At 42.7% G+C, this 27,983-nt stretch overlaps 1 protein-coding gene across 12 annotated transcripts in view; it reads left to right on the forward strand.

Moving 5' to 3' along the window:
* The window catches only part of nedd4l (NEDD4 like E3 ubiquitin protein ligase), a 391,568-nt gene that overhangs the window by 331,044 nt on the left and 32,541 nt on the right, over positions 1-27,983 (forward strand). For all 12 annotated transcript variants that reach the window (XM_055665427.1, XM_055665728.1, XM_055665191.1 and 9 more), the window contains 6 exons: positions 3,055-3,132; positions 8,867-8,921; positions 19,081-19,139; positions 21,685-21,750; positions 22,880-23,109; positions 24,183-24,304. In XM_055665427.1, the coding sequence (XP_055521402.1) occupies positions 3,055-3,132; positions 8,867-8,921; positions 19,081-19,139; positions 21,685-21,750; positions 22,880-23,109; positions 24,183-24,304 (610 nt within the window). The remainder of the gene's footprint in view (positions 1-3,054; positions 3,133-8,866; positions 8,922-19,080; positions 19,140-21,684; positions 21,751-22,879; positions 23,110-24,182; positions 24,305-27,983) is intronic.

A 27,983-nucleotide genomic window follows, 5' to 3' on the forward strand; every position in this document is an offset into this window, starting at 1 on the left:
GTGATGGATTAGGTTACATCTGCAACTCTCTGAAATGTCTGTGGTCTTGGTTTGAGTTCCCAAAGCAAGCTGTGATGTCACCCAATAGTCTGCTCTCTGTGATATATCAGTAGAGGTTTGCAAGAGTCATTGGAGACATAGATACATAGACAATAGGTGCAGGAGTAGGCCATTTGGTCCTTCGAGCCAGCACCGCCATTCAGTGCGATCATGACTGCTCATCCACAATCAGTACCCCATTCCTGCCTTCTCCTCATACCCCTTGATTCCACTAGCCCTAAGAGCTCTATCTAACTCTCTTTTGAATTCATCCAGTGAATCGGCCCCCACTGCCTTCCAAGGCAAAGAATTCGACAAATTCACAACTCTCCGTGAGAAAACCTTTTTCCTCATCTCCGTTCTAAATGGCCTACCTCTTATTCTTAAACTGTGGCCCCTGGTTCTGGACTCCGCCTACATCAAGAACATGTTTCCTGCATTTAGCGCATCCAATCCCTTAATAATTTTATATGTTTCTATAAGATACCCTCTCATCCTTCTAAATCAGAATACAAGCCCAGTTGCTCCATCCTTTCATCATATGACAGTATTGCCATCCAGACAATTAACCTCATGAACCTCCGCTGCACTCCCTCAATAGCAATAATGTCCTTCCTCGAAATAGGAGATCAAAACTGCACACAATACTCCACGTGTGGTCTCACCAGGGCCCTGTATAACTGCAGAAGGACCTATTTCCTCCTATACTCAACTCCTCTTGTTATGAAGGCCAACAGGCCATTAGCTTTCTTCACGACCTGTTGTACCTGTATGCTTACTTTCAGTGACTGATGTACGAGGACACCCAGGTCTCATTGTTCTTCCCCTTTTCCTAACTTGACACCATTCAGATAATAATCTGCCTTCCCGTTCTTGCTTCCAAAGTGGATAACCACATTTATCCACATTAAACTTCATCTGCCATGCATCTGCCCACTCATCCAACCTATTCAACTCACTCTGCATCCTCATAGCATCCTCCTCACAGTTCACCCTGCCACCCAGCTTTGTGTCATCTGCAAATTTGCTAATGTTACTTTTAATTCCTTCATCTAAATCATTAATGTATATTGTAAATAGCTGTAGTCCCAGCACCGAGCCTTGCGGCACCCCACTAGTCACTGCCTGCCATACTGAATGGGACCCATTAATCCCTACTTTTTGTTTCCTGTCCGCCAACTAATTTTCTATCCGTCAATACCCTACCCCCAATACCAAGTGCTCTGATTTTGCCCACTAATCTCCTGTGTGGGACCTTATCAAAGGCTTTCTGAAACTCCAGGTACACTACATCCACTGGCTTTCCCTTGTCCATTTTTCTTGTCACATCCTCGAAAAATTCCAGAAGATTAGTCAAGCATGATTTCCCCTTCGTAAATCCATGCTGACTTGGACCGATCCTGTCTCTGCTATCCAAATGCTCAGCTATTACATCTTTCATAATCGACTTCAGCATCTTCCCCACCACCGATATCAGGCAAACTGGTCTATAATTCCCTGCTTTTTCTCTCCTTGCTTTCTTGAAAAGTGGGATAACATTAGAAACCCTCCAATCCACAGGAACTGATCCAGAATCTATAGAACATTGGAAAATGATCACCAATGCGTCCACGATTTCTAGAGCCACCTCCGTGTGTCCCCTGGGATGCAGACCATCAGGCCCTGGAGATTTATCAACCTTCAGTCCGATCAGTCTACCCAACACCATTTCCTGACTATTGTGAATTTCCTTCAGTTCCTGTCACCCTAGGTTCGCTGTGCCCTTGTACATCTTTGAGATTGTTTGTGCCTTCCTTAGTGAAGACAGAACCAATCCAGCTCATCTACCATTTCCTTGTTCCCCATAATGAATTCACCTGTTTCTGTCTTCAAGAGACCCACATTTGTTTGAACTATTTTTTTCCTCTTCACATACCTGAAGAAGATTTCTTGGCTATATATTCTTGGCTTTCTTGGCAAAATATTCTTGGCTATCTTACCTTCATACTTCATCCATTTCTCCACATATTGCCTTTTTAGTTACCTTCTGTTAATCTTTAAAAGTTGCCCAATCCTCTGGCTTCCCGCTCATCTTTGCTATGTTATACATCTTCTCTTTTATTTTTATACTGTCTTTGACTTCCCTTGTCAGCCACGGTCGCCTCTTACTCCCCTTAGAATCTTTCTTCCTCTTTGGAATGAAATGATCCTGCATCTTCTGGATTATTCCCAGAAACACCTGCCTTTGCTGTTCTACCATCATCCCTGTTAGGGTCCTTTTCCAGTCAACTTTGGCCAGCTCCTCCCTCATGCCAACATAGTCCTCTTTGTTCAACTGCAATACTGACACTTCTGATTTTTACCTTTTCCCTCTCAAATTATATTATGTAACATTGGTGACCATCATATTATGGTCACTACCTCCTAATGATTCCTTTACCTTGAGTTCCTTATCAAATTTGGTTCATTACACCACTAAATCCAGATGAGTACTTCAGGCACCAAATGAGTACTTAGGGCACTGAAGCAGAGTCTGCTTATGAACAGATTATATTAGCTGAAATACATTTTTGATAATTATGCCTTTGATTTTTGGGATGCATTTTAATTTTAAATTTCAAATCTTGCAAGTCCAAAAGAAATGGTGTTAGTGGCCAAAAAGCTGTTCTAATTACATTGTTCCAGTGGTCATAGAGTGAAACAGCCCTTTGACTCAACTTGTCCACGCCGGCCAACATGTCCCATCTACAATACTCCCACCTGCCTGCGATAGCACCTCTGGCAGCTCATTCCATACACCTACCGCCCTTTGCATGAAAAATATTAACGCTCAGGTTCCTATTAAATATTTCCCTGCTCACCTTAAAACTATGTCCTCTGGTTCTAAAGGTTCCTTTTATTTTACATTAGGATTATGACTTTTATTCCTTTGGAAATGATTCCTCTAATAAAGTATATTAGTTTAATTTTCTCAAGGGGACTTTTATTTTCCAGTTCTTTCTTCTGAAGGGTTTCACAAAGTGATTTATTTTACAGGAAGATCCACGGCTCAAATATCCAGTTCATTTAAGAGCAAAAGCATCGTTGGATCCAAATGATCTTGGACCTCTCCCTGTAAGTGCAACAAATCCTTTTTTTTGCAATTAGCCTGCAGCTAAAGAGATCCTGATAGATTTGATTTCAAATCTAACAATCAAATTGCTATTTAAAACTTTTTGAACATTGATACCAGAGCTACTGGGGAATGTTTAAACGTGTGTGGCGTGTCTGGGGGGGGGGGGGGGGGGGGGGGGGGGGGGGGGGGGGGGGGGGGGGGGGGGTGGGGGGTTGATACCTGAAGCTGTTGTCCAGTTTTAGTTTTTTCGTTTTAGAGATACAGCGCAGATATAAATCTTGGTAAAGGGAGCATTTGGTGTGCAGTTATGCTTACCACACCTTTGGAAGGATTTGGAGAGGGTGCAGAAGAGATTTTGTTTGTTTAGTTTACAAATACAGCACGGAAACAGGCACTCCAGCCCACCGGGTCTGTGCCGACCAGCAATCCCCAAACATTTACACTATCCTACACAAACTTCTTCTTCTTATCGAGTCCACACACAGGATTAGAAGTTGTTCAGCCAGAGCTGAACACACCTCTCGGCATCTGCATACAATGGGTATCTGTCTTGTTGCTTCTTGTGCTTCTTGTGTGTGGTGGTGGAAAGATTGGTGGAAACAGGGCCGCAACGTGAACGCTCTTTCCTTGACCCCCCTACACAAACTAAGGACAATTTACACATCCACCAAGCCAATTAATGTACATACCTGGAAAACGAAGATCTCGGAGAAAACCCACGCAGTCACAGGGAGAATGTACATATTCCGTACTGACTCCACCCGTGGTCGGCATTGAACCCGGGTCTCCAGAGCTGCTGGCACTGTAAGGCAGCAACTCTACCGCTGCGCCACTATGCAACCCTCTAGTGAGGCAGATGAGAAGGATGAGGCAAATACAGAACCTAAAGAGAGCAAGTTCAGTTGCCAGGACAGGTGGGAGCATTGGCAGAGAGAAAGGGAGGATGGATGGTTTTAACCACATTCTTTTCAATGCAAGTGGTTGACAGGTAAGACAGAGGAACTTGGCATGGATCAAAACATGGTTCTATAATATTATCGCTAATACAGAAACATAACCAAGGGAGGGTCAGGACAGGCAGCTCAATGTTCCAGCGTACAAATCCTATGAGGTGGGACTGTGATTTTTGATTGTGCTTCTAGAGGATATTCCTGAGGGAATCATAAGTGAGGCTATATGGATGGAATTGTGAAATATGAAAGAGGTTATCGCTCCGATGGGATTGTACTACAGCCCCCCCCCCCCCGTGGTCAGAGGGAGTTAAAGGAGAAAATATGTGGGAAGATCACAGATAACTGCTAGAATTATACAGTGGCTTGCAAAAGTTTTCATACCCCTTGAACTTTTCCACATTTTGTCACGTTACAACCACAAACGTAAATGTATTTTATTGGGATTTTATGTGATAGACCAACACAAAGTGGCGCATAATTGTGAAGTGGAAGGAAAATGATACATGGTTTTCAAATTTTTTTACAAATAAAAAACTGAAAAGTGTGGCGTGCAAAAGTATTCAGCCCCCTTTACTCTGATACCCCTAAATAAAATCCAGTACAACCAATTGCCTTCAGAAGTCACCTAATTAGTAAATAGAGTTCACTTGAGTGTAATCTAATCTCAGTATAAATACAGCTGTTCTGTGAAGGCCTCAGAGGTTTGTTAGAGACCATTAGGGAACAAACAGCATCATGAAGCCCAAGGAACACACCAGACAGGTCAGGGATAAAGTTGTGGAGAAGTTTAAAGCAGGGTTAGGTTATTAAAAAAATCCCAAGCTTTGAACATCTCACGGAGCACTGTTCAATCCATCATCCAAAAATGGAAAAAGTATGGCACAACTGCAAACCTAGCAAGACATGGCCGTCCACCTAAACTGACAGGCCGGGCAAGGAGAGCATTGATCAGAGAAGCAGCCAAGAGGCCCATGGTAACTCTGGAGGAGCTGCAGAGAACCACAGCTCAGGTGGGAGAATCTGTCCACAGGACAACTATTAGTCGTGCACTCCACAAATCGGGCCTTTATGGAAGAGTGGAAAGAAGAAAGCCATTGTTGAAAAAAAGTCATAAGAAGTCCCATTTGCAGTTTGCCACAAGCCATGTGGGGGACCCGGCAAACATGTGGAGGAAGGTGCTCTGGTCAGATGAGACCAAAATTGAAGTTTTTGGCCTAAATGCAAAACGCTATGTGTGGTGGGAAACTAACACTGCACATCACGCTGAACACACCATCCCCACTGTGAAACATGGTGGTGGCAGCATCATGCTGTGGGGATGTTTTTCTTCAGCAGGGACAGGGAAGCTGGTCAGAGTTGATGGGAAGATGGATGGAGCCAAATACAGGGCAATCTTGGAAGAAAACCTGTTAGAGTCTGCAAAAGACTTGAGACTGGGGCGGAGGTTCACCTTCCAGCAGGACAACGACCCTAAACATACAGCCAGAGCTACAATGGAATGGTTTAGATCAAAGCATATTCATGTGTTAGAATGGCCCAGTCAAAGTCCAGACCTAAATCCAATTGAGAATCTCCGGCAAGACTTGAAAATTGCTGTTCACAGACGCTCTCCATCCAATCTGACTGAGCTTGAGCTATTTTGCAAAGAAGAATGGGCAAAAATTTCAGTCTCTAGATGTGCAGTAGAGACATACCCCAAAAGACTTGCAGCTGTAATTGCAGCGAAAGGTGGTTCTACAAAGTATTGACTCAGGGGGGCTGAATACTTTTGCAGCCACACTTTTCCGTTTTTTATTTGTAAAAAAAATTGTAAACCATGTATCATTTTCCTTCCATTTCACAATTATGCACCATTTTGTGTTGGTCTATCGCATAAAATCCCAATAAAATACATTTACGTTTGTGGTCGTAACGTGACAAAATGTGGAAAAGTTCAAGGGGTATGAAAACTTTTGCAAGCCACTGTAGGTTGGAATAGTGGCCGCTTTTATCTTTCTAAATATCAACAGGGTCTGCCATAGTGGCAAGGATTTGGATGGGGTGTCATTTGTTAAGTGTGCTCAGGCAAGTTTTCTCAATCACTATGTCGATGGCCCTACTGGAAAAGGGGCAACACAAATCCTCTTGGGAAATAAAGCAGTTTAGGAGACTGAAGAGTCAGTGGGGGAGCAGTTTGGGGCCAGTAAACATTATTCTCTTAGAATTATTGGTGGCACAGAAGATGGGTGAGGTGTTAAATTATTGTTTCTTGTTTTTATTTGTTCTGGAGAAAGATGTAGATGCTAGAGAACTTGGGGCCATAAATAGAGGATGTCTTTAACAGAGTTCACATCATAGAAAACGTGCTGGAGGTCCTAGAATGAATAAGGATGGATATATCTCTAAGACTTGGTCAAGTATAATCCTAGACCTTTGTGGAAAGCTAGGGAAGACATCGTGGGGCATCTGGCTGAGATATTTGCATCATCGGGTGATAAAAATTGGAGGGTGGCTAATGTATTAAAGAAAGGAAAAGGAAGTTGGGAATTACAGATTGGTAAGCCTTCCAACAGTGGTGAGTACGTTACTGGAGTGAGTTCTGCGAGGTAGGATCGACATGCATTTGGATAGCAAAGACTGATTATGGAGGTCAGCATGGCCATGTGTTTGGGAAATTTTGTCTCTCTCCATATAACCATATAACAATTACAGCACGGAAAACAGGCCATCTCAACCCTTCTAGTCCGTGCTGAACACGTATTCTCCCCTAGTCCCATATACCTGCGCTCAGACCATAACCCTCCATTCCTTTCCCGTCCATATAACTATCCAATTTATTTTTAAATGATAAAAACGAACCTGCCTCCACCACCTTCACTGGAAGCTCATTCCACACAGCCACCACTTTCTGAGTAAAGAAGTTCCCCCTCATGTTACCCCTAAACTTCTGTCCCTTAATTCTCAAGTCATGTCCCCTTTTGATTAGTCCCCTCTCATAGAAACATAGAAACATAGAAATTAGGTGCAGGAGCAGGCCATTCGGCCCTTCAGCCTGCACCGCCATTCAATATGATCATGGCTGATCATCCAACTCAGTATCCCGTACCTGCCTTCTCTCCATACCCTCTGATCCCCTTGGCCACAAGGGCCACATCTAACTCCCTCTTAAATATAGCCAATGAACTGGCCTCAAACTACCCTCTGTGGCAGAGAGTTCCAGAGATTCACCACTCTCTGTGTGAAAAAAGTTCTTCTCATCTCGGTTTTAAAGAATTTCCCCCTTATCCTTAAGCTGTGACCCCTTGTCCTGGACTTCCGCAACATCGGGAACAATCTTCCTGCATCTAGCCTGTCCAACCCCTTAAGAATTTTGTAAGTTTCTATAAGATCCCCTCTCAATCTCCTAAATTCTAGAGAGTATAAACCAAGTCTATCCAATCTTTCTTCATAAGACAGTCCTGACATCCCAGGAATCAGTCTGGTGAACCTTCTCTGCACTCCCTCTATGGCAATAATGTCCTTCCTCAGATTGAGAGACCAAAACTGTACGCAATACTCCAGGTGTGGTCTCACCAAGACCCTGTACAACTGCAGTAGAACCTCCCTGCTCCTATACTCAAATCCTTTTGCTATGAAAGCCAACATACCATTCGCTTTCTTTACTGCCTGCTGCACCTGCATGCCTACCTTCAATGACTGGTGTACCATGACACCCAGGTCTCGCTGCATCGCCCCCTTTCCCAATCGGCCACCATTTAGATAAATAGTCTGCTTTCCCGTTTTTGCCACCAAGCGTTTTTGCTCTCCAGTTTGATTAGTTTTTCGAAGAGGTGATCATGAAGATTGATGAGAGTTTTATGGTAAACATTGTCTGCATGGACATTAGCAAGACCTCTGACAAGGTACAGTATGGTTGTCTGGAGTGGAAGATTAAATATATGGGCTGCAAGACGAGAAAACCAATTGAATGAGTGCCTAATTGTTATATGCACTAGGAACGCAACAACGAAATTCAGACTTGCTGCAGCTTTACAAGCACATTTTTATCAATTATACAATCAATAATAGATATAGATATAGATATGCCATTTATTGTCACTATACATGTACAATGAAATTAAAAGCAGCTCGTACTCAGTCCATACATATAATTTAGTACAAAAAACAAGAAACAGAAAACAAAAACAAAAGGGGGGGGGGGGATAGGTGCACAATTCTGCGGCGCTATATACATATCTATAAAGGCAAAATGGTGAAGGAGATGTTTAAAGATTATATTAAATATTAAAAAATGTTTTTAAAAAATGTTAAAAATTACAGTTACAATACACATTACAGTTCCAAATTTCATTACGTGGATATAATAGATGGAAGTCCAGGTGTTGGGCTGTGAAGTCAGTGCATGTGTGAATTAAGAGTAGTTATAATTTTCGGAAAACAACTTTCGGAAAACAACTAATAGTCAGTAATACTAAATAACAAGAAGATAATGGTGCAAACTGAAGTTTGGAATGCCACCTAAACAATCGCTGTTAAGGAAGCGGGTGGTTATGGTTGTGCATTGTGCTCCAAGTGTCGGATAGTTGATGGTTTGATGGGAGAAGGTTGTTCTTGAACCTGGTGGTGATGGTTCTCAGGATCCTAGCACTCTACAATACTGAGTAAGAAGGTGCATATGTGTCAAGGAACATTAAAGGGCCATTAAGCTCAAAGTATTTTCTCAGAACTGCAACAGCAAGGAATTGATGGTTTGTTTCAATATTCGATGTTTGAAAAGGAATTTTCTTTCATGTCTAAACAGGCTGGCTGGGAGGAGAGAATCCATTTAGATGGAAGGTCGTTCTTCATAGATCACAGTGAGTAAGACTCCATGAAGTGGTAGAGTCATACAGCACAGAAACTGGCTCTTTGGCCCACCATGCCCACACCAATCTTCAAATTTCTATTTTTATTAATCAGATTTATGCGCTGTTTATAAGGATGCTCAATATTCATACTTCATTGTGCTTTAATGTTAAGCTTTGGAGCAGAAGGCAGTGTCCATGCTCTCCACGTGACTCCCCGTTTTAATCCTTTGTGCTACTCCAAAAGCTATTGGAGGTCATGCATGCCAACTTGAAACAAAGCAAGTTACAAAAAGAGCAACAATTCAAAAACGTCCTGGATGTTAGCTTCTATTGCTCTAGATGAATTTAGATTAATTACAATGATTTGTCTGCTGCCATTACGAGAGGCAATCTTCTCCTCTGCCCCCATTTCTTGATGATAACCTACACGTAATGGAATTCCATTCATGGCCCTCTTCTCTGTGGCTCATCTCCTCCATCCCTCCAACTCAACACCCTCTATTTTTGGCCCCTTGTTCTATTCATTGCCATAGCAAAGGAGAACGTAACATTTATGATATCGAAGAAGGTCATATGGGCTGTTTAGCTTCATCGCATCTCTCTGCACCTGAGCTGCAGGTCAAAGCTCATCATGTATGCATCCAGGCCCTTTTTTCAATGTAATGACGCTTAAGCTACCACCATCGTTCACACAGTGTTGTAGGGGTTAATTCACTCTGCATATTCACCACAGTAATCCGTCAATGCTCAAGTTTCTTTATTCAAACGTATGTAAGCAAGCCAGCCTGAGTTCCAGGATGCCTTAAAATTACAACTCACAGTGATCTGTATCCAATTCTAGGTTTGGGTATCATAAGTGAATGTTTTCTTGACTAGTCTCTAAGCATTTGACTATTACCTTTTGACCATACAGAAGTGGGATCCTAGTCATAAGTGAGAGGAGCAGAATTAGGCCATTCAGCCCATCAAGTCTATTCAATCATGGCTGATCTAACCCCATTCTCCTGCCTTCTCCCCAAAACCCCTAACACCCATACAAATCAAGAATCTATCTATTTCTGATAAAAAAATAAATCCATTGACGGCCTCCACATCATTCTGTGGAAAAGAATTCCACAGATTCACCACCCTCTGTCTAAAAATATTCCTCCTCATCTCCTTCCTAAAGGAACGTCCTTTAATCCTGAGGCTATGACCTCTGGTCCTAGACTCTCCCACTAGTGGAAACATCTTCTCCACATCCACTCTATCCAAGCCTTTTACTATTCGGTAAGTTTCAATGTGGTCCCCCTCATCATTCTAAACTCCAGCGAGTACAGGCCAAGTGCGGGCAAACGCACATCATATGTTAACCCACTCATTCCTGGGATAATTCTTGGAAACCTCCTCTGGACAATGCTCTGATTTATAAAGGCTAGCATACCAAAAGCTTTCTTTACCACCCTATCTATATGAGATTCCACCTTCAAGGAACTATGCACGGTTATACCCAGATCCCTCTGTTCAACTGTATTCTTCAATTCCCTACCATTTACCATGTACGTCCTATTTTGATTTGTCCTGCCAAGGTGTGGCACCTCACATTTATCAGCATTAAACTCCATCTGCCATCTTTCAGCCCATTTTTCCAAATGGCCTAAATCACTCTGTAGACTTTGGAAATCCTCTTCATTATCCACAACACCCCCTATCTTGGTATCATCTGCATACTTACTAATTCAATTTACCACACCTTCATCCAGATCATTGATGTACATGACAAACAACAAAGGACCGAACACAGATCCCTGAGGCACCCCACTAGTCACCTGCCTCCAACCCGATAAACAGCCATCCACCATTACCCTCTGGCTTCTCCCATTCAGCCACTGTTGAATCCATCTTGCTATTCCTGCATTTATACCCAACAGTTGAACCTTCTTAACCAACCTTCCATGAGGAACCTTGTCAAAGGCCTTACTAAAGTCCATATAGACAACATCCACTGCTTTACCCTCGTCAATTTCCCTAGTAACCTCTTCAAAAAATTCAAGAAGATTAGTCAAACATGACCTTCCAGGCACAAATCCATGTTGACTGTTCCTAATCAGACCCTGTTTATCCAGATGCTTATATATATTATCTCTAAGTATCTTTTCCATTAATTTGCCCACCACTGAAGTCAAACTAACAGGTCTATAATTGCTAGGTTTACTCTTAGAACCCTTTTTAAACAATGGAACAACATGCGCAGTACGTCAATCCTTGGGGACTATTCCCTTTTCTAATGACATTTGAAATATTTCTGTCATAGCCCCGGCTATTTCTACACTAACTTCCCTCAATGTCCTAGGGAATATCCTGTCAGGACCTGGAGACTTATCCACTTTTATATTTTTCAAAAGTGTCAGTACTTCTTTTACTTTGAACCTCATAGTATCCATGAGGTTCAAAGTAAAACCATAACAAAAGATCAAAGATAGACACAAAATGCTGGAGTAACTCAGGGGTCAGGCAGCATCTCTGGCGAAAAGGAATAGATGACATTTTGGGTCGAGACCCTTCTGATTGAGATTGTCCTATTCCTTTTCTCCATTAGATTCTACCTGGTCCAATGAGTTACTCCAGCATTTTACATCTATCTTCGGTGTAAACCTGCATCTGCAGTTCCTTCCTACACGTAATAAAAGATCCAATGATTCAAGCTGTCAATCAGTTCCATAATCCTCATAAGAACAGTTGTTCTAAATAGACTTGTTACTATTGGTGGCCATATTTATTTTTGTGACCAGATGCGTCTCTAAAGCTATCATCTGTGCCTATCAGAAATGAATTGCTTTAGGCATAAGCCTGTCGCCCCTTTGTTTTAGCAAACATTGCATTTGGATTAAGCAAGGCAATTGCTTAATCCAAGGCAATTGTCCTTTTTAGGTATTTGCATGTGTTTACTCTCAATGGTTTTGCTCAATTAAAAAAAACAGGTCTAACTTGCTGTAACATGGTGATGTAGACATCATGATCCTAGATCAACTAGGAATGTTCAGAGAGGCGGCTTGACCTGTTGAGTTATTCAGGCACTTTGTATCTTCTTTGTCTGGGGATTTAGGAGATAGCATTTGCAGGAGTCTTGACCTTTGCGGCTATTCAACACGTTGAACATTCTTGCAATCTGTGCAGGAGAGAGTAGAGACTGCAGGGGGATGAGCAACATTAGTACCATGGTACAGGAAATTGAAAATAAAAATAACAGCAATAGAGGGCAGTAGAGTGTGAGAGAGATCCATAGTATTCTTTGCAAATGTGAGAATGAATCTTGCAAGACTATGCTGCCACCTGGTGCCAGAATTGTGAAGACACAAGGAACTGCATATATTGATTTTGAGAAAAGGCACAAAGTGCTGGAATGTCTCACTGGGTCAGGCAGCATTTTTGGAGAATATGAATCGGTGACGTTTCAAGTCAGGACTCTTCAGACCAGAAAGATGATGGCGTCACAAGACAAACAGAACTAGAGGAACTAAGCTGGCTAGACAACGTCTGTGGAGGAAATGGATACATGATGATTCAGGTCGGAATCCTTATTCCGACTGATTTTCACCAGAAAGATTATGATTTATAGTTTGCTAGCTGAGACGCTAACAAACTGATACAGATCGGTATGATCATCAATAAAATTGAATGTTTGGTTCATACATTGGTTTAGGAGAAATGTTTTTCTATTAGTCGGGTACAGTGGAAAGGATAAATGTTTCATTCGCTTGAATGGGTAATGCCCAGGGAAATTGAGTAACTATTTTAAAAAGAAGATAAGGCAGGTGGCAAAATGGATAATTCATCAGTTTGTCACCATACAAGTGTGTGCTAATACTTTCAATTAGAGTCAGAGCTGGGAAAATTACAAAAATACAATACAATACAATACAATACAATACCGTTTATTTGGCATTTGAACCTCACATGAAGTTCAAACGAAATTTGGTTTCTGCAGGAAACAACAGGAAAAGAACCATTCCAACACAATTTACACAAACATCCATCACAGTGGATCTCCTCCTCACTGTGATGGAAGGCAAAGTCTTGTCTCTCCCCTGCTCTCCATTCTTCTCCCAATGTCAAAGTCAAAGCCCCCGGCGGGCGCGAGCAAGTCCCGCGGCCATTTAAAGCCTCGCCGGGCGATGTAAGGCCCTGCTCGGGGTCTTGATGTTGGAGCCCCCGGCGGGCACTAGCACGTCCCACGGCTGTTTAAGCCGCGCCGGGTGATGTAAGGCCCTGCTCCAGGTCACTTTCAGCCCCGCAATTCAGGCGGGAGAAGTTGCTGTTGCTGGCTGGTGCTCCGTAAAGCGGTCTCCCACCAGGGACCCGCGAGGACCCGATGTCACCGTCCGGGAGCGCGCCACCACAGTTCTCCACGCTCCTCAGCCGGGCAGCTCCACGATGGTAGGTTCGCAGCTCCGCCAGCTCCGCGACTGGAGCCCCCAGGTCATTCTGGTTGGAGGCCGCTCCACGGTGCTAGCCCCCAACGACAACGGAGACCCGACAGGGAAATGGTTGGGTACCCATACAGGGAAGAGATTTAAAAGTTTCCCCCGCCCCCCACACATACACAGTTAAAAACCCACTACAAACTATACAAACTATACCCTCAACAGGACACAAAAAAAAATAGGCAGACGGACTGCAGAGGCCGCTGCGACTTTGGTCGTGCCGCCCACCAGCGTGACAGGGAGACAAATCCTTAAGTTTTATTATCAAAGTAAACAACATTCATGATAACATATATAAATATATAATGTAATAACCATTAGAAAGATCATTAGAAAGTGATCAAAGTTCAGAATTAAATATTTCAGCTTAATTAACTTTGCAAGAGATGGGGAAAGTAGTAAACTCTCTACACTCCAATTTGGAGTGGGATTTGGATAAAAGAAGACAAATCATTGGCAGGTAAAAGAAAGAAAATACATGCTGGGACAAATATTTTCCAAAGAATGGTATTAAATTAAGTTAAGTTAAATTAAATTAAGCCCCTATCTGGGACACATGACAATAAACTCACTTGACTTGACTAGATTCCTAGGAATCTTACAACCAATGTAGAGCAACAATTTTGATTTTTTTGAAGAGGCAACCAAAAGGTTTGATGAGGGCAAGGCCAGTAATGTTGTCCATGTAGACTTCAGCAGGTATTTGATAAGGTTCCACATGGTAGGATGCTCTGCAAGGTTAGAATGCATGGGATCCAGGGAGAGCTATTCAATTGGATACAGAATTGGCTTCATGGAAGGAAGCAGAGAGTTGTGGTGGATGAGTGTTTCTTCGGACTGGAGGCCTGTGAGTAGCGGTATGCCTCAGGGATTGGTGCTGAACCCATTGCTGTTTGTAGTTTATATCAACAATTTCGATGAGAAAGTACAGGGCATCATTAGTAACTTTGCAGATTACACTAAATTGGGCGGTTAGCAATGATCATTAATTATCAACATGTACAGGTGCACAACCTTTTATCCGAAAGCGTTGGGACCAGACACCTTTCGTAATTCAGATTTTGTCGGTCTTCGGAATGGAATTTTTTTTGCGTAGATTTTAATGGCTGGCTCAGTGGTAGAGTGCTCAAACGTTTTCAAGGACGTTTCTTCAAGGACCGAAAAAATGTCGCTATTCGGAGGTTTTCGTTATTTGGATCGTCGGATAAAAGGTTGTGCACCTGTATAGCAGGTTCTTGATCAGCTGGGCAAGTGGGCTGAGTGAGGAGTGATCCTTCCTCATTTTGGGAAGCCAAAATAGATCAGGACCTTCACAGTGAATGGCAAGGCCCTGGGGGTGTGGCAGAGCAGAGGGATTTACGTGTACGGGTACATAGTGTCCCTGAAAGTGCCGTCACAGGTGAAAGAGTGATCAAGAAAGGTTTTGGTACATAATCATTCATTAGTCATTGACTCTCGTTAATATTAATAATAGTTCCAAAAGGATTGGCGTTTATTCTGGAATCAGTTGCAAACCACAATTGTTCAATCTATCTTTTTTGTACTCTCCCAGCTCACTCATGATTATCTGTAAAGCTGTCTACATTTGGAGGCTCAGTAACTGCATTGCATTGTAAGAATGTTAAAGTTGGACTGTTGAAACTTTTGACTGAAACTCCAACCCTTCCGGGACCATGTGGTACATACAACTTTATTTAATAAGATTCTGTAAACAGAGACAGAGGCTATTAAATAGTTGACTACTACAAGGCACAGCAACTATTAGAGTCATAGAGTCATAGTGACACAGTGTGGAAACAGGCCCTTCGGCCCAACTTGCCCACACCAACCAACATGTCCCAGCTACACTAGTCCCACCTGCCTGCATTTGGTCCATATCCCTTCAAACCTGTCTTATCCATGTACCTCTCTAACTGTTTCTTAAATGGTGGGATAGTCCCAGCCTCAACCACCCCCTCTGGCAGCTTGTTCCATACACCCACCACCCGTTGTGTGAAAAAGTTACCCCTCAGATTCTTATGTTTAAGAAAGAACTGCAGATGCTGGAAAAATCGAAGGTAGACATAAATGCTGGAGAAATTCAGCGGATGAGGCAGCATTATGTAGCGAAGGAATAGGTGATGTTTTGGGTCGAGACCCTTCTTCAGACTGATGTGGGGGTGGGAGGGGACAGGAAGAAGTAAGGAAGAGTTGGAGACAGTGGGCTGTGGGAGAGCTGGGGAGGGGAAAGAGGGAGAAAACAAGGACTACCTGAAATTGGAGAAGTCAATGTTCATACCGCAGGGGTGTAAACTACCCAAGCAAAATATGAGGTGCTGTTCCTCCAATTTGCGTTGGGACTCACTCTGGCCATGGAGGAGGCCCCGGACAGAAAGGTTGGATTTGGAATGGGACGGGGAGTTCAAGTGCTGAGCCACCGGGAGATCAGGTTGGTTATTGAGAACCGAGCGGTGTTCGGCAAAGTGATCGTCAAGCCTACGCTTGGTTTCACTGATGTAGAGCAGCCGACACCTAGAGCAGCGGATGCAATAGATGAGGTTGGAGGAGGTGCAGGTGAACCTCTGCTGCAACTGGAAAGACTGCTTAGGTCCTTGGATAGTCAAGGGGGGAGGTAAAGCGACAAGTGTAGCATTTCCTGCAGTTGCAAGGGAAAGTACCAGGTTTGTGTTTTGGGTGGGAAGGTTCTAATTGGCCAGGGAGTTATGGAGGGAGCGTTCTCTGTGGAAAGCCTAAAGGGGAGGAGATGGGAAGATGTGGTCAGTGGTGGGATCCCATTGGAGGTGGCAAAAATGTTGGAGGGATTATCTGTTTTATGTAACGGCTGGTAGGGTGGAAGGTGAGGACAATGGGGACTTTGCCCTTGTTGCGAGTGGGGGGATGGGGAGAGCAAAGCTACAGAATATAGAAGAGACCCTAGTTAGAGCCTCATCTATAGTCGAAGAGGGGAGCCCCCGTTCCCTAAAGAATGAAAAACGTCACCTATTCCTTCGCTCCATAGATGCTGCCTCACCCGCTGAGTTTCTCCAGCATTTTTGTCTACCTCAGATTCCTATTAAATCTTTCACCTTCTCCTTGAACCTATGTCCTCTGGTCTTTGATTCTCCGACTGGGCAAAATTTTCTTTAATATTAATCATTAGATTAGTTGTCTTAAAGCATATGTTCTATAATTACACCTTTCCCAGTTTATTAAAAAATAAACATTCTTAAGATTTAAGCAGTATAATAAGTAAGTAAGTAAGTAAGTTTTATTTATATAGCACGTTTTAAGTCAACACGCATTGACACCAAAGTGCTTTGCATAAAATAGAAAATAAGTTTCCATACAGACCAGAGAAAAAGGTTAAAAAAATTAAGAAAATGGACACAACACATTATAGTTCAACACAAACTTCCCCCCACAACAGAATGAAAAATTTCCACTGTGGAGAAAGGCACCAGAAAGTTAAGTCCTCTTCCTCTGTGAAACACCCAAGGTCGGGGCCTTGCAGCCAGTCCGATAATTTTCAGGGCCCTCTTGCCATGAAGACGGGTGAAACATTCCTCAGCGGCTTGGAAAGTCTGGAGCCGGAGACCGGGGCACTCGTAGTCCTCAGGCGTTCTTTTTACAACCCTATTTGCCCTTGGGATGGTAGAAGTACTTCTTCATTTTATTTGATTATAAATAGATTAACTTTGAGAATGGACACAAAATGCTGGAGTAACTCAGCAGGATAGGCAGCATCTCTGGATAGAAGGAATGGGTGATGTTTTGGGTCAAGACCCTTCTTCAGACAAGAAGGGTCTCGACCCAAAATATCACCCATTCCTTCTATCCAAACATGCTGCCTATCCCGCTGAGTTGTTCCAGCATATTGTGTTTATCTTTGGTGTAAACCAGCATCTGCAGTTCCTTCCTACACATTAACTTTGAGAGTTTCAGTTACAGTTATTTAAAACTATCAGTTACTTAAATGAGAAAGATTGCACAGAGACTGCTGGAGACAGGCCGTGAGGAAACCTGTGTATCTTTGGCAGCAAGATATAGATGAGCTACAGAAATGGGCAGAGAAATGGCAGATGGAGTTTCATAAAAGAAAAGTGTGAGGTGTTGTATTGGATTTTTCCAGCATTGATGTACAGACAAACTTGTGATCCAAGTCATTAACTGTCTGAAAGTGGTAACACAAGTAGAAAGGAATGGTTAGGGAGGCATATGTGGTTGACTTCATTGGTCAGGGCATTGAGCATAAGAGTCAGGAAGTCATGATGAGGCTTTATAGAATTTTGGTTCGGCCAAAATTGCAGTATTACATGCAGTTCTCCTCACCCTCATACAGGACGGATGTGGAGACTAATGAGTCTGTCCCATTCATTCGTTTTTTTTCGGCGACTAGGCCGTTGCCACTTGGTCGCAGGGTGACGCCTGTATGGTCTCAAGTTGCCAAATAAAATCGTAACTTTTTTCTTGTCGTCGCTGGATTTTGAAATGTTCAAAACCTTTCAGCGATTGTAGGCCTGTCTTCTCCTGTCGTAGGTGCAGTCATAGGCTGTTGCCAGGTGACGTTGGTTGTCGCCGGGTGATGTCTCTGGTGAATTCCATTGGCGCCTACCTACGTCCACCTACGTCAACCTGCAACAGGTACCGGCGACTGAATTGTCTTCAGTTGCCTTCAGTTGTCGCCGACTGGGTCGGAGTTAGTCGTAGCTTGTCGCAGGTGGACGTAGGTTGACTTCGGTTGTCATAGGTTGTCATCTGTGTGTTTGTAGGTTGTCGTAGGTGTGGTCATGGGTGGATTTCCTAATGGGTCGTTGGTTGTCGGTAGCTTGCCGTAGCTTGACGTTGACTAGGCGGTAGGTTATCGTAGGCATTGCCGTAGGGGGAGGTCAAGTTGCCATTTTTTCCACGACCTGCTTCGACTGTGACTGTCACTGGCAGTCGCTGAAAAAAAATCACCTAAGTGGGACAGGCCCTTTAGGAAAGGATTCAGCAGAGTTTTACCAGAATGGTGCATGGATTAGAGGGTATGACCTATAAGGAGAGGTTGGATTGTTTTCTGCGGAACAGTGAAGTTTACGGCAAGACCTGATAGATGTATATAAAATTATGCCACTCAATTTTAAGTTACCTCTTAAGGGAGGAACCTTTTACCCCTCCAGTGAAAATATCAAAGGCTAGAGGGCATTTATTTAAGGTGAGAGAGGCAATATTTAAAGGAAATCTGCAGGGCAATTATTTTTACACAGATGGTGGTGGGTGTCTGAAACGCACAGATGGCAGTGGAAGTGTAGGCAGAGGCTTTTAGATTGGCACATGGATATGCAGAGAATAGATCGATATGAGTCATCAGCATTCAGATGAGATTAGTTCGTCTTGGTATCATGTTCGGGAAAGGCAAAGTGGACCGAAGGACCGTTCCTGTGCTATACTATCCTGTATTCCAAAGCATTTTATTAAAGATTAATAGAAACTTCAAAATGAATTATATTAATTTAATGTTAATTATGCTGTCAATACAGATCATAATGTCTATTTCATGGCCTGGATAATAATTTGAAAAGGTAGTTATGAGATGGGGTCTAGCATTAATGTAGGGTTTGCTCCTCAGATTAATCCAGACAATATTTAAAAAATGATATGCTAGATTATTAATTATTATACCAATTTCAGTTGTACTGGCCTAATCTAAATTGTATTAAAATGAAACTCTATGTTTCTTCCCTTAGATACAAAAATCACACAGTGGGAGGATCCAAGATTGCAGAATCCAGCCATTACTGGACCTGTAAGTAAAACAGGGAAAAAAATCCCAGCTCTCGGCTGTTAATAGTTTAGTTTAGTTTAGAGATACAGAGCGGAAACAGGCCCGTCGGCCCACCGAGTCTGCACCGACCAGCGATCCCCGCACAGTAACACTATCCAACACACACTAGGGACAATTTACACACACACCAAGCCAATGAACCTTTATTATAGCAGTACGTCTGGAGAGTTGGAGGAAACCAAAGACCTCGGAGAAAACCCATGCGGTCACTGGGAGAAGGGACAAGCTCCGTACAGACAGCACCCGTAGTCAGGATTGAACCCAGGTCTCCGGCGCTGCTAGTGCTGTAAGGCAGCAACTCTACTGCTGTGCAAACCGAGGCTGCCCTGCGCCCTAATAGTTCCATATTTTTATCCCAACATTTTGAATCCATAACCCTGCATCCCGTTTCCCACATTCTCATTTTTCTCTCCACGTTAGGACGTTCTACCAAATGTTTATGTTGGCTAACAATAATAACACATTTTCAAGATACTGAGCATATTGTATGTTTGAATGGTAAAGTGGATGCTTTTGGTTCCTCCATCAATTCAAAATATAAATAGGTATGGAGTATTGCTTCTTCTAACCTCAATGTTGAGATTTAACTTTGAAGTCTAATTGTAGCCTATTTTATGTTAGTGGAAAGAGGAGGGAGGAATGCAATTTGGTAGAGCTGTTTACAGTTACCTTTGTTATAAGAAACTCAGTGAAATTGTAATGCCCCTGTCCCACTGTTCCCGGAGGTTGCAGGTAGTGGAAGCAGGTAGGGACAAAAAACCTCCGGGAACCGCACGGAAACCTTGGGTGGGGCGCAAAGTCTCCAGAGGTTTCAGTTCTGGTTTCCTAAGTGGGACAGGGGCATAAAATACGCAGTGATAATTACCTTTAAAGATGCACAGAAAATGTGAGTAAATTGAAAACCTTTTATTATTTTATATGTAAGTGAAGTTTAATCCCAGGGTGACGGTTTGGTCACCTGCCTCAAAATGAACAGATGAATTATAAAGCTCTTAGGTATTTCCAGGTTTTGAGATGTGATATGCAGTTTGAGAGTTCAAGTGACTATTAGTGTTCCTGGAAAGCAATTAGACTGTTGTATGATGTTTTACAAATTAGATCTATTTGAAGTTACAAGCCAAAGCTATTGTCGCCGAACATGTTTGTGTCGAACATGATGCCAAGTGGAACTGATCTCATCTGCCTATACATGATCCACATCCATCTATTCCCTGGACCTTCATGTGCTTATCCAAAAGCCTTTTAAATGGCACTATCTGCCTCCACCAGCACCCCCTTGCAATGCATTCCAAACCCCCAGCGCCCTCACTGTAAAAAAAACGTTCCCAGTAGACCATTAAACTTTCCACCTCTCACCTTGTAGCTATGCCCTCTCTTTCATTCGCTTGTGTGTCAGACGACATGTAGCTCGCTGTTGGTATCTGTCGTCGTCCAACATGTTGACAGATTGGTCGCCTGACACGTCACGGAGAGCATTGGTGCATCGTGTTGTTGTTTCCGGGTTCACCACAAGGATGCATCCGTCATGATCCCCTGCCCTCTAGTGTTGGACATTTTTAGTTTAGTTTAGAGATAGTGCGGATGAAACCGAAGATCTCGGAGAAAACCCACGCGGTCACAGGGAGAACGTACAAACTCCGTACAGACAGCACCCATGGTCGGGATCAAAATTAGGTCTCTGGCACAGCAAGCGCTGTAAGGCAGCAAACCTATACAGTAGCTGCACCACTGTGCTGCCCTTTTCCAACCAGGGGAAAAGGTGATGACTGTCTACTTTATCGATGCCTCTCAAAATGTTATATACAAATGTGCATGTGTGCACAAATACAGTGAGGTGTGGGTACAGTGAAAATATTCCTTGCAGCAGCATTTTTCCCAGTTTGTCTGTTCTCAATGCTTATCATTCCCAATGTTTTTCCACATGTAGTTCATGTCCTAACAAAAATGTGTATACATTTCCAATATACAAGCATCTGTTGGTTTGAGATGAGCTCATTCATGGGTGTGGAATAGTCTCTTTGCCAATGTACCTGTCTGTTTGCTAACAGGAAGAAGATTAGAATGAAAGGTTGGTGTAGTAAGAGAATTTAACTTGTCCGTGTGTAAGCAAGTGCCTGCTCATTTCTTTCACAATGGACTAACTTTAATATTGTGTCCTGCCATGATGAATAAAGCAGCGGGAATATATTCTGTGAGCAGACAATTGGCCCATTATAGTTCTGTATTTTGATGAAGTAAAGATACTTTATCCAGTAGAACAGAGTAATGCTTTCAAATGGCAATGCTGGTTGAAGATGCTACCCAGTTATGTAGCATGCATTGATTACATGTCTGGATGCGTACATTTGTGATCAAGACAGCTTGCGGGATAAATTTTAAACTATGAATCAAATCCATTCTCCCAACCTGTACTTGATGTGATAATTTCAGGCAATGGGGAACATCACAATGTCAGCTGATTCATCCTAAGCTGAAGAAATATATTTTTTGAATATGTTATTTACAGGCTGTGCCATATTCCAGAGAATTCAAGCAGAAATACGATTACTTCCGGAAGAAACTGAAGAAGCCAGTAAGTATATATTCTGCTTTTTCCTTTCCTCTCCCCGCCAACCCCCCCCCCCCCCCCCCGCCCCCCCCCCATCAGCCTGAAGAAGGGTTTCGGCCCGAAACTTTACCTATTTCCTTCGCTCCATAGATGCTGCTGCACCCACTGAGTTTCTCCAGCTTTTTTGTGTACCTTCGATTTTCCAGCATCTGCAGGTCACCCAGGTCACGCAACAATTATACAAATCATTCATAAGACTATTTAAATGGACAAAATTATTCAATATTGCAGTTGAGGGTCTAGTTTTATGGTTTTAATTCAGTTCAGTTTTTAAGATATTTACTGTGATCTATTCGCTCCCGATCCACGAATTTGGTGAATATGTCAGAAAACATAAATGGATTTTGACATGACCATATTATTATATAGTCACAAGGTCATAAGTGATAGGAGCAGGATAAGGCCATTGGGCCCATCAAGTCTGCTCCGCCATTCAATCATGGCTGATCTATATCTCCCTCCTAACTATATTCTCCTTCCTTCCCCCCCATAACCCCTGACACCCATACTTATCAAGAATCTATCTATCTCTGCCTGAAAAAAAATCCATTGACTTGGCGTCCAGAGCCTTATGTGGCACAGATTTCCACAGATTCACCACTCTCTGACTAAAGAAATTCCTGCTTGTCTCCTTCCTAAAGGAACATCCTTTAATTCTGAGGCTATGACCTCTCGTCCTAAACTCTCCCACAAGACGAAGCATCCTCTCCACATCCACTCTATCCAAGCCTTTTACTATTCAGTAAGTTTCAATGAGGCTCTTCATAACTCATGATTATTATCATGATACACAAGATAAATTGGATTTATAAGTTGCATCCCTACTTGATACATTTTTTAATTTTTGTGTGCTGAGATCTTCCACAATAGAATTGTATTGAAATATATGGTAGCTTTTCCACAGATTGATAACCTTGTCATGTGCATTTTCATTCAATTCTTTTTGGAGTAACAAAGCATGGGTTCTTATATCTTAGGATTTTAGAAGTTAGGAGCTTTTTTCTACAATATTTGTCTTTATAAATTAAAGTGAAATATGTGTTTTGAGGAACTAATCTCCCATCATTGATTTTTGGTTCTATTTTTATTTTAGGCCGATATACCCAATAGATTTGAAATGAAACTGCATAGAGGCAACATTCTTGAGGAGTCGTACAGACGAATTATGTCCTTAAAGCGACCAGATGTGTTGAAGGCTCGACTGTGGATAGAATTTGAGTCAGAAAAAGGACTTGATTATGGAGGTGTTGCAAGAGAGTGGTTCTTTCTTTTATCCAAGGAAATGTTCAATCCTTACTATGGGCTTTTTGAATATTCAGCCACGTAAGTATGGAAAGTAAATAGCCTGCTAGTTTTTCAAAATGTTGCGATATATCTATAAATAGCTGATGTAGGGGAGTCGAAAACCTGGTGGGTATTGGTTTAAAATTAGTTGGGAAAGATTTCAAGGGGATCTGCAGGGCAAGATTTAATTCAGATGGTGGTGGTTGGTATATGGAGTAAGTTGCCATAGGAGGTCTAAGGGTACACATGGCAAAGTTTAAAGAACATTTGGATAAACATATGGAAAGAAAATGTTTAAAAGAATATGTGCCTAATGCAAGACTAGCTTCGATGGTCATCTTCATCCGAATGGATGAGTTTGTGCAATGGGTCAGTTTCTTTGCTGTAGATCTCTGACTTCAGTTTTAGATTTTCACTCCATGTAAAGAGGCATGACCTGATGTCACCTTAATTTCCTAAACTTCCACCAAAGATGGTGTGGAATTCTCTGCCTCAGAGGGCAGGTTCTCTGGATGCTTTCAAGAGAGAGCTAGATAGGGCTCGTGAAAATAGCGGTCAGGGGATATGGGGAGAAGGCAGGAACGGGGTACTGATTGGGAATGATCAGCCATGATCACATTGAATGGCGATGCTGGCTTGAAGGGCTGAATGGCCTACTCCTGCACCTGTCTATTGTCTATTGATGCATATTTTCTCCCTATACTGCTTTCAACACACTCCATTATCTTAAACACAGCAAAGGAAATTATTTTTTGATCTTGAATAATTAAGAGAGTAAGTATATCTTTGAATAATTTAGTTGAGTGTCCAAAATGGTTTGAATTTTTGTTGGATTAATGTTTAAAATGTTTATGTCGTAAAATGCTGACCAGAAATATAGAGACACTGAAATCTGTATCACTTGGGTTTTATCTGAAACCCATGAACTATAAAATAAAATCTTTCATAGAGTCATACAGCATCAAAACAGGCCCTTCAGCCAACCCCATCCATGCTGGCCAATATACGCATTATTATTCAGCTTTTAATTTGTCTTCATACCCCCAACAAAGTAATTCATGGTTTTCTTCTGTATTTTAAACTTAACCTATTTCAAAATTATTTTCATACAGAGATAACTACACACTTCAGATCAACCCAAATTCTGGCCTTTGTAATGAAGATCATCTTTCTTACTTCAAGTTCATTGGGCGTGTGGCTGGAATGGCAGTGCACCATGGCAAGTTACTGGATGGTAAGTTATAATTTAATTATGTATCAGCACAATTGGAACTCAATCGACTTGTTAAACCATTCAAATAAATGCTGGTAGAATTATGAAAAGCAATATTGGTTACAACATTGGACTTTGCCAAATAACGGATCTCCTGCCCTTGTCTACAACACTGCACTTTTTCATGTTCATATGTTCTGAATATGATTACGAGCTGAATATGAGCTGAATTAGACCATTCAGCCCATCAAGTCTACTCAATCATGGCTGATCTATCTTTTCCCTCTCAACCCTATTCTCCCGCTTTCTCCCCATGACCCCTGAGGCTCTTACAAATTCAGAATTTGTCAATCTCGGCTGTAGAAATATCCATGAACGACCTCCACAGCCTTCTGTGGCAATGAATTCCACAGATTCACCACCTTCTGACTAAAGAAATACCTCATCTCCTCACTAAAGGCAAGTCCTTTTATTCTGAGACTATGGCCTCTGGTCCTAGACTCTCCCACTAGTGGAAACATTCTCTCCACATTCACTCTATCCAGGCCTTTTTTTTAAATTTCTGATATTTTTCTAATTCCCTTCTGAATTTTTACAGTTGAATCTGCCTCTTACCATCCCTGTCAGTGGTTTTCAGGCACAGTTTGGGTAGGGTGGAGGGGGAATAGACAATGTTTTGGGTGGGGATCATTTTAACACCTTGACTCCCACTTGGTTCCTTCGCCAGATGCTTTCATTCTATGCCCCTAATTCTACACCACTTTTTTTTTTCTTTACCCTTAATGCTTTTGAGCACTTTTGTCATCTCAAAAAATCATTTTCCAGGGAGAGAACACTTCTCCAGTCTGTCCACCTGACACCCTCGTTCCCAGAATTATTTTGTTAAAAATTTCTTCTGCACCCTCTCCAAATCCTTTACACCTTTCCCAAAGTGTGACACAATACATTGCAGACCAAAAGAGTGTTCAACGTGACTTGCATGTAGCCCACGATGCTGTATGCTTTCTTTTTTTAAACAATTTTTGGCATCTCCATAGAGTAATAGAGTGATACAGTGTGGTAACAGGCCCTTTGGCCCAACCTACCCACACCGGCCAACCTCCCGCCATCCCGGGAATTAACCTCGTGAATCTACGCTGCCTCAATTCCAAGAATGTCCTTCCTCAAATATGGAGACCAAATCAGCACACAATACTCCAGATGTGGTCTCACCAGGACCCTGTACAACTGCAAAAGGACCCCTTTGCTCCCATACTCAACTCCTTTTGTTATGAAGGTACCCAGACGTGGCGTCGAAAGACTAGAAGCCGAAGCGAAGAAGTGGAAGCCAAATAACCGAACGGAAACAAAGCTGAAAAGCCAAATAACCAAAAGGGCGCAACGCCAAAAAAACAACTTACCGAAAGAGCGGGATGCCTAAAAACCAACTAAATGTAAGGGCAGGACGCCTAAAAGCCAACTAACTGAAAGGGCAGGAAGCCTATAAGCCAACTAACTCAGATTCAGATTCAGATTCAATTTTAATTGTCATTGTCAGTGTACAGTACAGAGACAACGAGATGCATTTAGCCAACTCACTGAAAGGCCGCATCGCCTGCTCCCCCCGGCGACGTCCGTTAACTGGCTTTTCGGCATTACGTCTGTTTGGTGAGATGGCTTCTAGGCATTTTGGCCTTTCGGTGAGTTGGCTTTTAGGCATCCCGCCCTGTCAGTTAGTTGGTTTTTAAGCGTGCCGCCCTTTCGGGTATTTGGCTTTTCAACTTCATACGCTTTCGGTTATTTGACTTTACGGTTTTGCTTCCGTTCGGTTATTTGGCTTCCACTTCTATGCTTCGGCTTCTCATCCTTTGACGCCACATCCCCACACGGTTATGAAGGCCAACCTGCCATTCGCTTTCTTCACAGCCTGCTGTACCTGCATGCTTACTTTCAGTGACTGATGTACAAGCACGACCAGGTCACGTTGTTGAAATATAGTTGAAATGGAAAATATAAACAGCCAAAGGGCATTTGACAAGTTGTCACATAGTAAGTACAATATTAAAATGGAATAAAAGTGGTTTTATCAGCATGGCGAGAAAATGCAATAATTAGGGGATGCAAAGGGAGAGTCAGAAGGGACGCAAGAAAGTGCAGATGCTGGAATCTTGAGTAACATTGAACTGATAGATGCTCACATGGGTCAGGCAGCATCTGTGGAGGGAAATGGACAGACAATGTTTTGGCTCACCATGTTTCTTCAGATTGACGAAGAGTCTGACCGAAAATGTGGTCTGTCCACTTCATTCCACAGAAGCTGCCTGACCCACCGAGCAGCTCGAGCAGTTTTTGGTTTGCTCAGAGAGCAGGGGTGATAATAATTTGTTTTTGGACTGGACAGAATTACACAATGGGGTTCTCCACGGACCAGTTTAAGGTGCAATGCTCTCCTTAACATTTAAATTAATGATTTGGACATAGGTTCCCAGGACACAATTTCAAAGCATGCAGCCAAAAGACTTGGAGGCAAACTGAACTGTGAAGAGAGCAGGAATAGACCTCAAAGGGATATAGTCAGACTGGTGAGATTGGTTAATGGTGGCAGACAAAATTAATATTAAGACATTTAGAAACATAGAAACATAGAAAATAGGTGCAGGAGGAGGCCATTTGGCCCTCCGAGCCAGCACCACCATTCATTGTGATCATGACTGATCGTCCCCTATCAATAACCCGTGCCTGTCTTCTCCCCATATCCCTTGACTCCACTAGCCCCTAGAGCTCTATCTAACTCTCTCTCTTAAATCCATCCAGTGATTTGGCCTCCACTGCCCTCTGTGGCAGGGAAATCCATAAAATCACAACTCTCTGGGTGAAAAAGTTTTTTCTCACCTCAGTCTTAAATGACCTCCCCTTTATTCTAAGACTGTGGCCCCTGGTTCTGGACTCGCTCAACATTGGGAACATTTTTCCTACATCTAGCTTGTCCAGTCCTTTTATAATTTTACATGTTTCTATAAGATCATCCCTCATCCTTCTTAACTCCAGTGAATACAATCTTTTCTCATATGACAGTCCCGCCATCCCAGGGATCAATCTCATGAACCTACACTGCACTGCTTCAATTACAAGGATATCCTTCCTCAAATTAGGAGACCAAAACTGTACACAATACTCCAGATGTGGTCTCACCAGAGCCCTATACAACTGCAGAAGAACCTCTTTACTCCTATAATGAAATTCTCTTGTTAAGAAGGTCAACATTCCATTAGCTTTCTTCACTGCCCGCTGTACCTGTAAGCCAACTTTCAGTGACCGGTGTACAAGGACGCCCAGGTCTCGCTGCATCTCCCCCTTACCTAACCCCATTGAGATAATAATCTGCCCCCTTGTTTTTGCCGCCAAAGTGGATAACCTCATATTTATCGATATTATACAGCATCTGCCACGCATCTGCCCACTCACTCACTCAACCTGTCCAGGTCACCCTGCAACCTCCTAATATCCTCTTCACAGCTCACACTGCCACCCAGCTTTGTGTCATCCGCAAACTTGCTGGTGTTGCTCCTAATTCCCTCTTCCAAATCATTAATATATCTGGTAAACAGTTGCGGCCCCAACACCGAGCCTTGCGGCACTCCACTCACCACTGCCTGCCATTCTGAAAAGGACCCGTTCACTCCTACTCTTTGCTTCCAGTCTGCGAACCAATTTTCTATCC

The sequence above is a fragment of the Leucoraja erinacea genome, chromosome 1 (genome assembly GCF_028641065.1).
Source record: "Leucoraja erinacea ecotype New England chromosome 1, Leri_hhj_1, whole genome shotgun sequence".
In the NCBI taxonomy this organism is placed as follows: domain Eukaryota; kingdom Metazoa; phylum Chordata; class Chondrichthyes; order Rajiformes; family Rajidae; genus Leucoraja; species Leucoraja erinaceus.